A 14113-nucleotide genomic window follows, 5' to 3' on the forward strand; every position below is an offset into this window, starting at 1 on the left:
TACCACTCTCAGTGTAGTATATAGATACCACTCTCAGTGTAGTATATAGATACCACTCTCAGTGTAGTATATAGATACCACTCTCAGTGTAGTATATAGATACCACTCTCAGTGTAGTATATAGATACCACTCTCAGTGTAGTATATAGATACCACTCTCAGTGTAGTATATAGATACCACTCTCAGTGTAGTATATAGACAACACTCTCAGTGTAGTATATAGACACCACTCTCAGTGTAGTATATAGACACAATTCTCAGTGTAGTATATAGATACCACTCTCAGTGTAGTATATAGATACCACTCTCAGTGTAGTATATAGATACCACTCTCAGTGTAGTATATAGATACCACTCTCAGTGTAGTATATAGATACCACTCTCAGTGTAGTATATAGATACCACTCTCAGTGTAGTATATAGACACTCACTCTCAGTGTAGTATATAGACACTCACTCTCAGTGTAGTATATAGATACCACTCTCAGTGTAGTATATAGACACCACTCTCAGTGTAGTATATAGATACCACTCTCAGTGTAGTATATAGATACCACTCTCAGTGTAGTATATAGATCTCAGTGTAGTATATAGACAACACTCTCAGTGTAGTATATAGACAACACTCTCAGTGTAGTATATAGACAACACTCTCAGTGTAGTATATAGACACCACTCTCAGTGTAGTATATAGATACCACTCACTCTCAGTGTAGTATATAGACACCACTCTCAGTGTAGTATATAGACAACACTCTCAGTGTAGTATATAGACTCTCAGTGTAGTATATAGACAACACTCTCAGTGTAGTATATAGATACCACTCTCAGTGTAGTATATAGATACCACTCTCAGTGTAGTATATAGATACCACTCTCAGTGTAGTATATAGACAACACTCTCAGTGTAGTATATAGAGACCACTCTCAGTGTAGTATATAGATACCACTCTCAGTGTAGTATATAGACACCACTCTCAGTGTAGTATATAGACAACACTAGTGTAGTATATAGACACACTCTCAGTGTAGTATATAGATACCACTCTCAGTGTAGTATATAGATACCACTCTCAGTGTAGTATATAGATACCACTCTCAGTGTAGTATATAGATACCACTCTCAGTGTAGTATATAGATACCACTCTCAGTGTAGTATATAGATACCACTCTCAGTGTAGTATATAGATACCACTCTCAGTGTAGTATATAGATACCACTCTCAGTGTAGTATATAGATACCACTCTCAGTGTAGTATATAGATACCACTCTCAGTGTAGTATATAGATACCACTCTCAGTGTAGTATATAGATACCACTCTCAGTGTAGTATATAGATACCACTCTCAGTGTAGTATATAGATACCACTCTCAGTGTAGTATATAGACTCTCAGTGTAGTATATAGACACCACTCTCAGTGTAGTATATAGACACAATTCTCAGTGTAGTATATAGATACCACTCTCAGTGTAGTATATAGATACCACTCTCAGTGTAGTATATAGATACCACTCTCAGTGTAGTATATAGATACCACTCTCAGTGTAGTATATAGATACCACTCTCAGTGTAGTATATAGATACCACTCTCAGTGTAGTATATAGATACCACTCTCAGTGTAGTATATAGATACCACTCTCAGTGTAGTATATAGATACCACTCTCAGTGTAGTATATAGATACCACTCTCAGTGTAGTATATAGATACCACTCTCAGTGTAGTATATAGATACCACTCTCAGTGTAGTATATAGATACCACTCTCAGTGTAGTATATAGATACCACTCTCAGTGTAGTATATAGATACCACTCTCAGTGTAGTATATAGACAACACTCTCAGTGTAGTATATAGACACCACTCTCAGTGTAGTATATAGACACCACTCTCAGTGTAGTATATAGATACCACTCTCAGTGTAGTATATAGATACCACTCTCAGTGTAGTATATAGATACCACTCTCAGTGTAGTATATAGATACCACTCTCAGTGTAGTATATAGATACCACTCTCAGTGTAGTATATATATACCACTCTCAGTGTAGTATATAGACACCACTCTCAGTGTAGTATATAGACACCACTCTCAGTGTAGTATATAGATACCACTCTCAGTGTAGTATATAGATACCACTCTCAGTGTAGTATATAGATACCACTCTCAGTGTAGTATATAGATACCACTCTCAGTGTAGTATATAGATACCACTCTCAGCGTAGTATATAGATACCACTCTCAGTGTAGTATATAGATACCACTCTCAGTGTAGTATATAGACAACACTCTCAGTGTAGTATATAGATACCACTCTCAGTGTAGTATATAGATGTAGACAACACAAACACACTCTCAGTGTACATGCAAACTATATGTATGCTTTCTTGTGCATGTTTGTAATTTGTGCCTATATCAGTGTGTGTGTTTATCATTACTCAGTGTGTGTGTTGTTTTCCTGGGAGGAGTCTTTGATGGGGGTGACGCTGGGGGCGGGGATCCGTCCTGCCCCTGCAATCTCTCCGTCAGGAAGTCTGAGTAACAGGAAGATAGGACAGATTAAGACACACGAGACATGCATAGAGATAGAGGACTCTAGATGGATAGAACCCGTTTTAGGACATGCCCATTGAAGGCTTCCACCATTTTAAAGTAGTCAACTGGGTGGGAATTCCTATGGGACGGGCACTATCAGCCAATTATCAGAGCATTGACTGCTTCTTCAAATTGGGTTAGCTGGTTTTGTAAACGGCTTTAAGATATATCACTGCCACCATCTCGTGGCCACAACACATGAATGACACAGGACTGGGTTCAGGACCTCCGGTGGAGGTTAATCACCTGTATTAGCTTAACGCTTCCAAATCAAATGAAGAAGAAAATGAACAAATGGAGTTAGCCTCAATGTTGCTGTCCACAAACGCCAATATGATACAGACTTGTTTCTATCTCTATAGGAGATGAGACCTATAGAATACATGAGACAGGCTGAGTCCCGGATGGCACCCTAATGTGGAACCCAATGGGCCCTGGTCAAGAGTAGTGCACTAAATAGGGAATAGGCTGCCATTTGGGACTAACGGAATGTTGTGATGGTTTCATTCTCTTACCCCGGGCTGGGTGGTAGTGTTGGACAGGAAGGGGGCAGTAGGTCAGAGGCAAGGGGGGTGGTGCATCTCTCAGCATAGCTCTGGGGGAACCAGCCCCTGTTCCCACGGTAACTACCACACAGCCAACCAGGCTCCCCCACCATCTCATCATCTACCTGCATCATGGTAAACAGAGTTGAAGTGGTGTCAGTGGGAGTCCACTTTAACACGTGTGTGTGTGTGTGTGTGTGTGTGTGTGTGTGTCTGTGTGTGTGTGTGTGTGTGTGTGTGTGTGTGTGTGTGTGTGTGTGTGTGTGTGTGTGTGTGTGTGTTCGAGTGTGTGTGTGTGTGTGTCTGTGTGTACCTCTATGAAACAGTCAGCGTCCAGGCTGAGCTCGTCAGCGTTGCGTGCGGTGAAGGGGTACAGGGCTCTGCAGGAGGTCAGGGTTAATAAACTCTCTGCATTCAGCACTGGATGCTGGCGGCCTCCTCTCTCCTGCGGCTCAATTCGCCTCCTTCTCTCCTCCTCCTCTTCCTCACTCCTCTCTCCCTCCAGCTTGGCTTGTCTGATGAGAGGACACACACAGACGCCGTGTACACTGAGCATCAGTGGAAGCTCCTCAGAAGGTGAAGGGGAGGATTCCTCAGCGAAAACATGAGAAATGGTGCAGCTAGCTTCCGGGTTCATCGGGCGGTTGTTAAGAAGCGCAGCGGGTCATGTTTCGGAGGACACGTGACTCGACCTTCGCCTCTCCAGAGGCCCGTTGGGATGAGACAAGATCGTAAATTAATCACGAAATAGGGGAGAAATAGGGGAGAAATAGGCAGTAAAAAAGGGGAGAAAAAGGGGAGAAAAAGGGGAGAAATAGGGGAGAAATAGGGGAGAAAAAGGGGAGAAAAAGGGGAGAAATAGGGGAGAAAAGGGGAGAAAAAGGGGAGAAATAGGGGAGAAATAGGGGAGAAATAGGGGAGGGGAGAAATAGGGGAGAAAATAGGGGAGAAAAAGGGGAGAAAAAGGGGAGAAAAAGGGGAGAAAGGAAAATAGGGGAGAAATAGGGGAGAAATAGGGGAGAAATAGGGGAGAAATAGGGGAGAAAAAGGGGAGAAATAGGGGAGGAAAAGGGGAGGAAAAGGGGAGAAATAGGGGAGAAAAGGGGAGAAATAGGGGAGAAATAGGGGAGAAAAAGGGGAGGAAAAGGCGGTGAAAAAGGGGAGGAAAAGGCGGTAAAAAAGGGGAGAAATAGGGGAGAAAAAGGGGAGAAAATAGGAGAAATAGGGGAGAAATAGGGGAGGAAAAGGCAGAAAAAAGGGGAGAAATAGGGGAGAAATAGGGGAGAAAAAGGGGAGAAAAGGGGAGAAATAGGGGAGGAAAAGGGGAGAAATAGGGGAGAAATAGGGGAGAAATAGGGGAGGAAAAGGCGGTAAAAAAGGGGAGAAATAGGGGAGGAAAAGGGGAGAAAAGGGGAGAAATAAGGGAGAAATAGGGGAGAAAAGGGGGAGAAATAGGGGAGAAAAGGGGAGAAAAGGGGAAAAATAGGGGAGAAATAGGGGAGAAAAAGGGGAGAAATAGGGGAGAAAAAGGGGAGAAATAGGGGAGGAAAAGGCAGTAAAAAAGGGGAGAAATAGGGGAGAAATAGGGGAGAAAAAGGGGAGAATAGGGGAGAAATAGGGGAGAAATAGGGGAGGAAAAGGGGAGAAAAGGGGAGAAATAGGGGAGAAATAGGGGAGGAAAAGGCGGTAAAAAAGGGGAGAAATAGGGGAGAAAAAGGGGAGAAAAGGGGAGAAATAGGGGAGAAATAGGGGAGAAATACGGGAGAAAAAGGGGAGAAATAGGGGAGAAAAGGGGAGAAAAGGGGAGAAATAGGGGAGAAATAGGGGAGAAAAAGGGGAGAAATAGGGGAGAAAATGGGAGAAAAGGGGATAAATAGGGGAGAAATAGGGGAGGAAAAGGAGGTAAAAAAGGGGAGAAATAGTGGAGAAATAGGGGAGAAATAGGGGAGAAAAGGGGAGAAAAGGGGAGAAATAGGGGAGAAATAGGGGAGAAAAAGGGGAGAAATAGGGGAGAAAAAGGGGAGGAAAAGGCGGTAAAAAAGGGGAGAAATAGGGGAGAAAAAGGGGAGAAAAGGGGAGAAATAGGGGAGAAATAGGGGAGGAAAAGGCGGTAAAAAAGGGGAGAAATAGGGGAGAAAAAGGGGAGAAAAGGGGAGAAATAGGGGAGAAAAGGGGAGAAAAAGGGGAGAAAAAGGGGAGAAATAGGGGAGAAAAAGGGGAGAAATAGGGGAGAAATAGGGGATAAATAATGGAGGAATAGAGGAGAAAAAGGGGAGAAAAGGGGGAGAAATAGGGGAGAAATAGGGGAGGAAAAGGCGGTAAAAAAGGGGAGAAATAGGGGAGAAAAAGGGGAGAAAAGGGGAGAAATAGGGGAGAAATAGGGGAGAAATAGGGGAGAAAAAGGGGAGAAAAGGGGAGAAATAGGGGAGAAATAGGGGAGAAAAAGGGGAGAAAAAGGCGGTAAAAAATAAAGTAAAATAAATATTCAGTACCAGTCAAAAGTTTGGACACACCTACTCATTCCAGGGTTTTTCTTTATTTTGATGAAGACATCAAAACTATGAAATAACACAATGTGGATATCGGGCTATCTTGTGTATACCAACCCTAACTCGTCACAACACAGCTGAGTGGCTCAAACGCATTAAGAAGGAAAGAAATTCCACAAATGTACTTTTAACAAGGCTCACCTGTTCATTTAAATGGTGACTACCTCATGAAGCTGGTTGAGAGAATGCCAAGTGTGTGCAAAGCTGTCATCAAGGCAAAGGGTAACTACTTTGAAGAATCTAAAATCTAAAATATATTTTGATTTGTTTAACAGTTTTGATGATTCCATTTGATTCTAAATGTTACTACATGATTCTATATGATTCTACATGATTCCATATGATTCTATATGATTCTACATGTTACTACATGATTCTACATGTTACTACATGATTCCATATGATTCTACATGTTACTTCTGCATTGCCCTGCATGAAGACCCACAACCTTCAACAGAGAGAACATTTTTCGGACACTGAGTTGAACATTGCACTCCAAAATAGCTTGATAATCTGCTGATTTCATGGGCCCAGTACCAGAGGCAGAAGAGCAACCCCACAGCACTATCGATCCTCCACCATTATTGATTGTAGGGAGGGTGTTCTTTTCCTTGAATGCTTCATTTGGTAAACATAGGAAGACCCCACTGCTGAAGGAGACACTAGAAAGCTTTGATTGAACTTCTCCAAAACACATCTATCTAAATCCCGGGGAAAATATTTTGTAGACCAAATACAGATCAGTGCTGTGTTTACTGATGGAGCGGCATGTAACCTAGTGGTTAGAGCGTTGGACTAGTAACCGAAAGGTTGCAAGATCAAATCCCTGAGGTGACAAGGTAAAAATCTGTCATTCTGCCCCTGAACAAGGCAGTTAACCCACTGTTCCTAGACGTCATTGTAAATAAGAATTTGTTCTTGACTGACTTGCCTAGTTAAATAAAGGATAAATAAAAAATAAAACACTGACGACCAAATGTAGAACTATACAACGGTCAGTATATTGGACGTTTAGTGTGTCTTCAACTCACCTGGCAGCCTCTTCATCGCGCCTCCTCTTTCTCTCTCTTTCCTCGTCTCTCCCTCTCTCCATCTCTCTCAGTTTCAGCTCCTTGACCCGGCAGAGGTCCTCCAGATCAGCCTGCTGCTTCCTCTGCCGCTCCCTCAGGTCCTAACATAACCACAACATCACATAACCACAACATCATACAACTATAACCATCACACAACATTTACATTTTAGTCATTTAGCAGACGCTCCCATTGAGAGTGATTTACAGTAGTAATTACGGGGGAATCGAGCCCACTACCCTGGTGTTGCTAAGCTACACGGGGGACAACACAACCACAACACAACCACAACCACCATACAAACACAACCACAACACAACCACAACAACACAACCACAACACAACCACAACACAACCACAACCCAACCACATCCACAACCACATCACATCCACAACCCAACCACAACACAACCACAACACAACCATCATACAAACACATCCACAACACATCCACAACCCATCCACAACCCATCCACAACCCATCCACAACCACAACACAACCACAACAACACAACCACAACAACACAATCACAACACAATCACAACACAACCACATCCACAACCACAACAACACAACACAATCACAACACAATCACAACACAACCACAACACAATCACAACACAACCACAACACTTCCACAACATATCCACAACACAACCACCATACAAACACATCCACAACCCAACCATCATACAAACACATCCACACCCCAACCACAACACAACCATCATACAAACACAACACAACCACAACCACAACCATCATACAAACACAACACAACCACAACACAACCATCATACAACCACAACACAACCATCATACAAACACAACACAACCACAACACAACCATCATACAAACACAACCACAACCATCATACAAACACAACACAACCACAACACAACCATCATACAAACACAACACAACCACAACACAACCATCATACAACCACACCACAACCATCATACAAACACAACACAACCACAACACAACCATCGTACAAACACAACACAACCACAACACAACCATCATACAACCACAACACAACCATCATACAAACACAACCACAACCATCATACAAACACAACACAACCACAACACAACCATCATACAACCACAACACAACCACAACACAACCATCATACAACCACAACCACAACCATCATACAAACACAACACAACCACAACACAACCATCATACAACCACAACACAACCACAACACAACCATCATACAACCACAACCACAACCATCATACAAACACAACACAACCACAACACAACCATCATACAACCACAACACAACCACAACACAACCATCATACAAACACAACCACAACCATCATACAAACACAACACAACCACAACACAACCATCATACAACCACAACACAACCACAACACAACCATCATACAAACACAACCACAACCATCATACAAACACAACACAACCATCATACAACCACAACACAACCACAACACAACCATCATACAAACACAACCACAACCATCATACAAACACAACACAACCACAACACAACCATCATACAACCACAACACAACCACAACACAACCATCATACAACCACAACACAACCATCATACAAACACAACCACAACCATCATACAAACACAACACAACCACAACACAACCATCATACAACCACAACACAACCACCAGAGTGTATTATAACTCAACATGGAATCGAAATGTAAACAAAAACAAGAGTATTCATCAGTAATACTATCACTATGAGGGACTGATGTAATAATAAAAGAAAAGCAAGGAAAAAGGGAAGTTGATAAACTAATGATAAACAGACATATGCAGATGGAGGGACAGACGGAGAGAAGAATAACCTTGATAAGGAGGAAGAGTTGACTGAGACAGCCCAGCAGCGAGAGAAGAGACTGTAGAACACAGTCATCCATATCGACTGACTAGGGAGGAGGGAGGGAGAGAGGGGAGAGGGAGGGAGAGAGGGGAGAGAGAGAGGGAGAGACGGAGGGGAGAGAGAGACGGAGGGGAGAGAGAGAGAGGGAGAGACGGAGGGGAGAGAGAGACGGAGGGGAGAGAGAGACGGAGGGAGGGAGGGAGGGAGGGGAGACGGAGAGGGATGGGAGACGGAGGGAGAGGGAGAGGGAGGGGGAGGGAAGACGGAGAGGGAGGGGAGACGAGGGAGAGGGGAGAGAGAAGGAGATGGAGAGAGGGGAGACAGAGGGAGGGAGGGAGGGAGGGGAGACGGAGGGGGAGGGAGGGAGGGGAGACGGAGGAAGGGAGAGGGAGGGAGGGAGGGAGGGGAGACGAGGGAGAGGGGAGAGAGGGGAGACGAAGGAGGGAGGGGGATGAGGGAGAAAGAGGATACGGAGGGAGGGGAGTCGGAGGGAGGGAGGGGGAGGGGAGAGAGAGGGGGGAGACGGAGGAGAGAGGGAGGGGAGACGGAGGGAGGGTAGAGAGGGAGGGGAGACGGAGGGGAGGTAGAGAGGGAGAGGAGAGAGGAATGGTAGAGAGAGAGAGGAGAGAGGAATGGAGGGAGGGGAGAGGAATGGAGTGAGGGACGGAAAGGATGGGTGGAAAGAAAGAAGAGGGAGAAAGATAACAGTTAAAGGAATCCACAGGCAGCGAAATAAAGGAAGGAAGGAAGGAAGGAAGAAGCATGTTTTTCACTAGTTATTATTAGGAGCATATTCTGAGGACAATACAAGGGAGATATTTTTTTCTTCTTCGTGTTTTTGTGTGTTGACGGCAAAGATCTTGGTAGGTTCCATCAATGATCTGACGGATCACGGTGGTCATCTTGGTGATTGTCTTGGTAACCAGTTGGGTGGTGCTGTGGTCCTCTCCATCCAACAGTCTCCTGTACTCTGAGATATCCGTCTCCAGACGGTTCTTAAGGTCTAGCAGCCCGTCATAGACCTGCTTGGGCGATGGTGCTATGGAGCAGGGAGAGCTGGTCCTTCAGACTAGTCATCGTGCTCTGGAGCCCCGCCGGGCCCATCTGTGCAGAGTAGCGGTTCTGGATGTCTGTCAGGACGGGTGCACTCCAGGGACAATAGTGTGTGATTGTAATTTGGGGCATTTCTGCATGTGGGCATTCCTCTATCTGCAGTGCCCGAGAGGAGGGGGGTCGAGGTACACGGTCTACTGGTATCCTAGCTATATTTAGCTACTTATCCTGCCTCCCACCTGCTATTTACTTGTAATGTCTTTGTTTGTTGTCTCTCTATTGAACCAATCAACCCTTCTATGGGGACGGGTAGTTGTAGTTCACCCTTCGGTGTCAGGCTCGGCTTCGGTGTAAGGCTCGGCTTCGGTGTAAGGCTCGGCTTCGGTGTCAGGCTCGGCTTCGGTGTCAGGCTCGGCTTCGGTGTAAGGCTCGGCTTCTTTGTCAGGCTCGGCTTCTTTGTCAGGCTTGGCTTGTCCACCAGAGGTCACAATGTCCTTCTTAGTTGTAGAGCTTCCCTGGTAGTGGAGGTGTTCAGATACTCAGATTCACCAGTGATTGTCTGAGATGCGATGTCTTCCTTCCCACCTTGTGTCTTGTGACCACTTTTACATGGCATAGCTGCAGACTGAATTTTTCTGGTCTCGTAGTGGAGGTTATCTTCTCACCTCGTGTTGAGTCACTTTACACACCAGTAGCAATCCGTTAATGTACTGGACTTACCATTTTCAGCACTATAGCCACCGCTCCACACTTTCTGATCTGATATTATAAATTCTTAGCGAGTCCTTTTAAGCACTCTGGTCAGAAAGGCAGTTCCATCACACTGACATGCTCGTCTGAGCTCATTAGGGGCATGGGTTAGTTAATGTGCAACAGACATGAAAAATCATCATCTCATTAGACAACTGAAATCACATTCATATCTTAACACAAATAGTTTCATTGTTCTTCATGTTGTATTAACATCCTATTGGATGGAAACTTGACAGCTAGAATGTGTTTCCTTCCTAAGTTACAGTATTTTCGTTAAACCGTTTTTAATGACATCACAAAATGAAAAGCAATATGACAGGATTATTCTTTAGATCCCCACGGTCCAGCAGGTGTATCTCACTGATCACCCCTAAAGCCAACGCCTCATTTGGCCGCCTTTCGTTCCAGTTCTCTGCTGCCTGTGACTGGAACGAATTGCAAAAATCGCCGAAGTTGGAGACTTTTATCTCCCTCACCAACTTCAAACATCTGCTATCTGAGCAGCTAACCGATCGCTACAGCTGTACATAGTCTATCGGTAAATAGCCCACCCAATTTTACCTACCTCATCCCCATACTGTTTATATTTATTTACTTTTCTGCTCTTTGCACACCAATATCTCTACCTGTACATGACCATCTGATAATTTATCACTCCAGTGTTAATCTGCAAAATTATTCGCCTACCTCCTCATGCCTTTTGCACACAATGTATATAGACTCTTTTTTCTACTGTGTTATTGACTTGTTAATTGTTTACTCCATGTGTAACTCTGTGTTGTCTGTTCACACTGCTATGCTTTATCTTGGTCAGGTCGCAGTTCCAAATGAGAACTTGTTCTCAACTAGCCTACCTGGTTAAATAAAGGTGAAATAAAAAAATAAAAAAATAAATAAATACAATTCTTAACCTAACCCTTACCTTATCTATTAAATATTCACTGTCTTCAGAAAAAGGTTTTGGCGGCAAGAGTATCTCTCTACACACAGCACATTCTTTCCCCAATACTGCAGGGCAAGAAAGACCATTTTGGGGAACACAATTTATCTTAAGGTAAGGTGTCAAAACCGGCACAACTCCCCACTCTCCTCTCCTGGAGGTCTGGCTATCTGTCAGCCATGTTCCAAGCTGGTCTGTCTATCTGTCAGCCATGTTCCAAGCTGGTCTGGCTATCTGTCAGCCATGTTCCAAGCTGGTCTGTCTATCTGTCAGCCATGTTCCAAGCTGGTCTGTCTATCTGTCAGCCATGTTCCAAGCTGGTCTGTCAATCTGTCAGCCATGTTCCAAGCTGGTCTGTCTATCTGTCAGCCATGTTCCAAGCTGGTCTGTCTATCTGTCAGCCATGTTCCAAGCTGGTCTGGCACATTTGATCCTCACCCAGGAGAGAGTCATGACACCCTGTTGGTATTGTTGATCTAGACAGGTTGACTATAACATGACCCTGTTGTTATTGTTGATCTAGACAGGTCGACTATAACATGACCCTGATGGTATTGTTGACCTAGACAGGTCGACTATAACATGACCCTGTTGGTATTGTTGATCTAGACAGGTCGACTATAACATGACCCTGTTGGTATTGTTGATCTAGACAGGTCGACTATAACATGACCCTGTTGGTATTGTTGATCTAGACAGGTCGACTATAACATGACCCTGTTGGTATTGTTGATCTAGACAGGTCGACTATAACATGACCCTGATGGTATTGTTGATCTAGACAGGTTGACTATAACATGACCCTGATGGTAATGTTGATCTAGACAGGATGAACTATAACATGACCCTGTTGGTATTGTTGATCCAGGCATAACTTAATAATCATGATCAAAGATCAGATCATGCCCCATTTGTGACCCGTTTCAGGAAACTAGGTGGCAGGTTGCCTAGAGCCTAGAGCGAATCAAATCCCCTGAGCTGACAAGGTAAAAATCTGTCGTTCTGCCCCTGAACAAGGCAGTTGTTCCCTGGTAGGCCGTCTGTTCCCTAGTAGGCCGTCTGTTCCCTAGTAGGCCGTCTGTTCCCTGGTAGGCCGTCTGTTCCCTGGTAGGCCGTCTGTTCCCTGGTAGGCCGTCATTGTAAATAAGAATGTGTTCTTAACCTCTTTGATCTCTAGGGGCGCTATTTCATTTTTGGATAAAAAACGTTCCCGTTTTAAGCGCGATATTTTGTCACGAAAAGATGCTCGACTATGCATATTCTTGACAGTTTTTGAAAGAAAACACTCTGAAGTTTCAGAATCTGCAAAGATATTGTCTGTAAGTGCCCCAGAACTCATTCTACAGGCGAAACCAAGATGATGCGTCAACCAGGAAATGAGCAGATTTCTGAAGCTCTGTTTTCCATTGTCTCCTTATATGGCTGTGATTGCGCAAGGAATGAGCCTACACTTTCTGTCGTTCTCCCAAGGCGTTAACAGCATTGTGACGTATTTGTAGGCATGTCATTGGAAGATTGACCATAAGAGACTACATTTTCCAAGTGTCCGCCTGGTGTCCCTGCGTCGAAATTGGAGCGTAAAGCCAGGTGCAATTATTTTTCCATTTGAGAGCAACAACTGAACTGACTAGTTTAACTAGTTAAATAAAGGTGAAATAAAATCGATAAATAAAGTGTGTCGCAAGTCACGACTTCACAGGACCATTTTGAATGTTTTTTTTTAATCAAAATGCATTTTTTGGGCAGAAATGCCTTCTGGAACATGTGACATTTAATGTGCCTTAATAACAGACTTGCCATCTGTTAATATGAATACAATTGTTAAAATTATGAACCTAGTTGGTTTAGCCACATAAAAAAGTCAGCAACCTTCCCACAAGCCATGACTTACTGAGATAATGAGTGGGCTGGATATGCAGAGAGATGAGTTCGGATTGGTCTGCCATATAGAGGGCTTCTGTCTATTTGAGCACTCAGTTCACACAGGGAGCAGCGTGAGCAGCGATGTCGTCATTATGTCATCCAAAAACATGGCAGACATTGGATGAATATAAAAAATAAAAATGTTATCGGCCTCAACAACAATTATTTGAATAATTCAATGGATATTTTTTTCAGTGTGATGACTAAAGTGACTTATTACACATTTTCAAATCTGACTTCTCTATGTGGCCGTGTATGGAAATGGTCTTTCTGGGCCATAAACTGCAGTACCGAAACAAAACTGTATTACCTGTTGGATGCGGCTTTAAAAAAAACTATTGTTTAGTGGAGCTCTCCACTTTCTGGAGGATCAAGTTATGAAATCAGTGGAAATAGAGTATGATAGTTAATGAGATGGAGGAGACACCTGTCTCTGGATTACATCTTCAAACTAAAGGCAACAGTGGCATAGCATTCCTGACAGGGAGATGTGTCCATCATGCATGATGATGTATTTGGGTAAGATAGTCTAGTGTTAGCTAGCTACATTTTCAGATATTACATATTTCCAATTGACAGAAAGTGGTTTCATTTCAAGCTAAAATGTACTGTTAGCTAGCTAGCTAGCGTTAGCTGGCTGGCTCCCTAGCTAACGTTACGTGTATGACGTTATTATTCGTATCCCAGAACGGTTTGCTTTGCTAGGTAGAGCCTAATGTTAGCTAGCTCCCAGCAGATTCATGCAGTGTAGTGGCTCGTTAGCTAACATGACGTGTGTGATCTTACACACT

General features: G+C 43.7%; 1 protein-coding gene across 1 annotated transcript in view; it reads right to left on the minus strand.

The window, feature by feature from the left end:
- The window catches only part of LOC139415460 (intersectin-2-like), an 81926-nt gene that overhangs the window by 31064 nt on the left and 36749 nt on the right, over positions 1–14113 (minus strand). Inside the window, 5 exon segments of the mRNA XM_071163553.1 lie at positions 2442–2537; positions 3114–3268; positions 3457–3658; positions 6724–6863; positions 8619–8699. Of these exon segments, the coding sequence (XP_071019654.1) occupies positions 2442–2537; positions 3114–3268; positions 3457–3658; positions 6724–6863; positions 8619–8699 (674 nt within the window).

This window comes from Oncorhynchus clarkii, chromosome 8 (assembly GCF_045791955.1).
Source record: "Oncorhynchus clarkii lewisi isolate Uvic-CL-2024 chromosome 8, UVic_Ocla_1.0, whole genome shotgun sequence".
Taxonomy (NCBI): domain Eukaryota; kingdom Metazoa; phylum Chordata; class Actinopteri; order Salmoniformes; family Salmonidae; genus Oncorhynchus; species Oncorhynchus clarkii.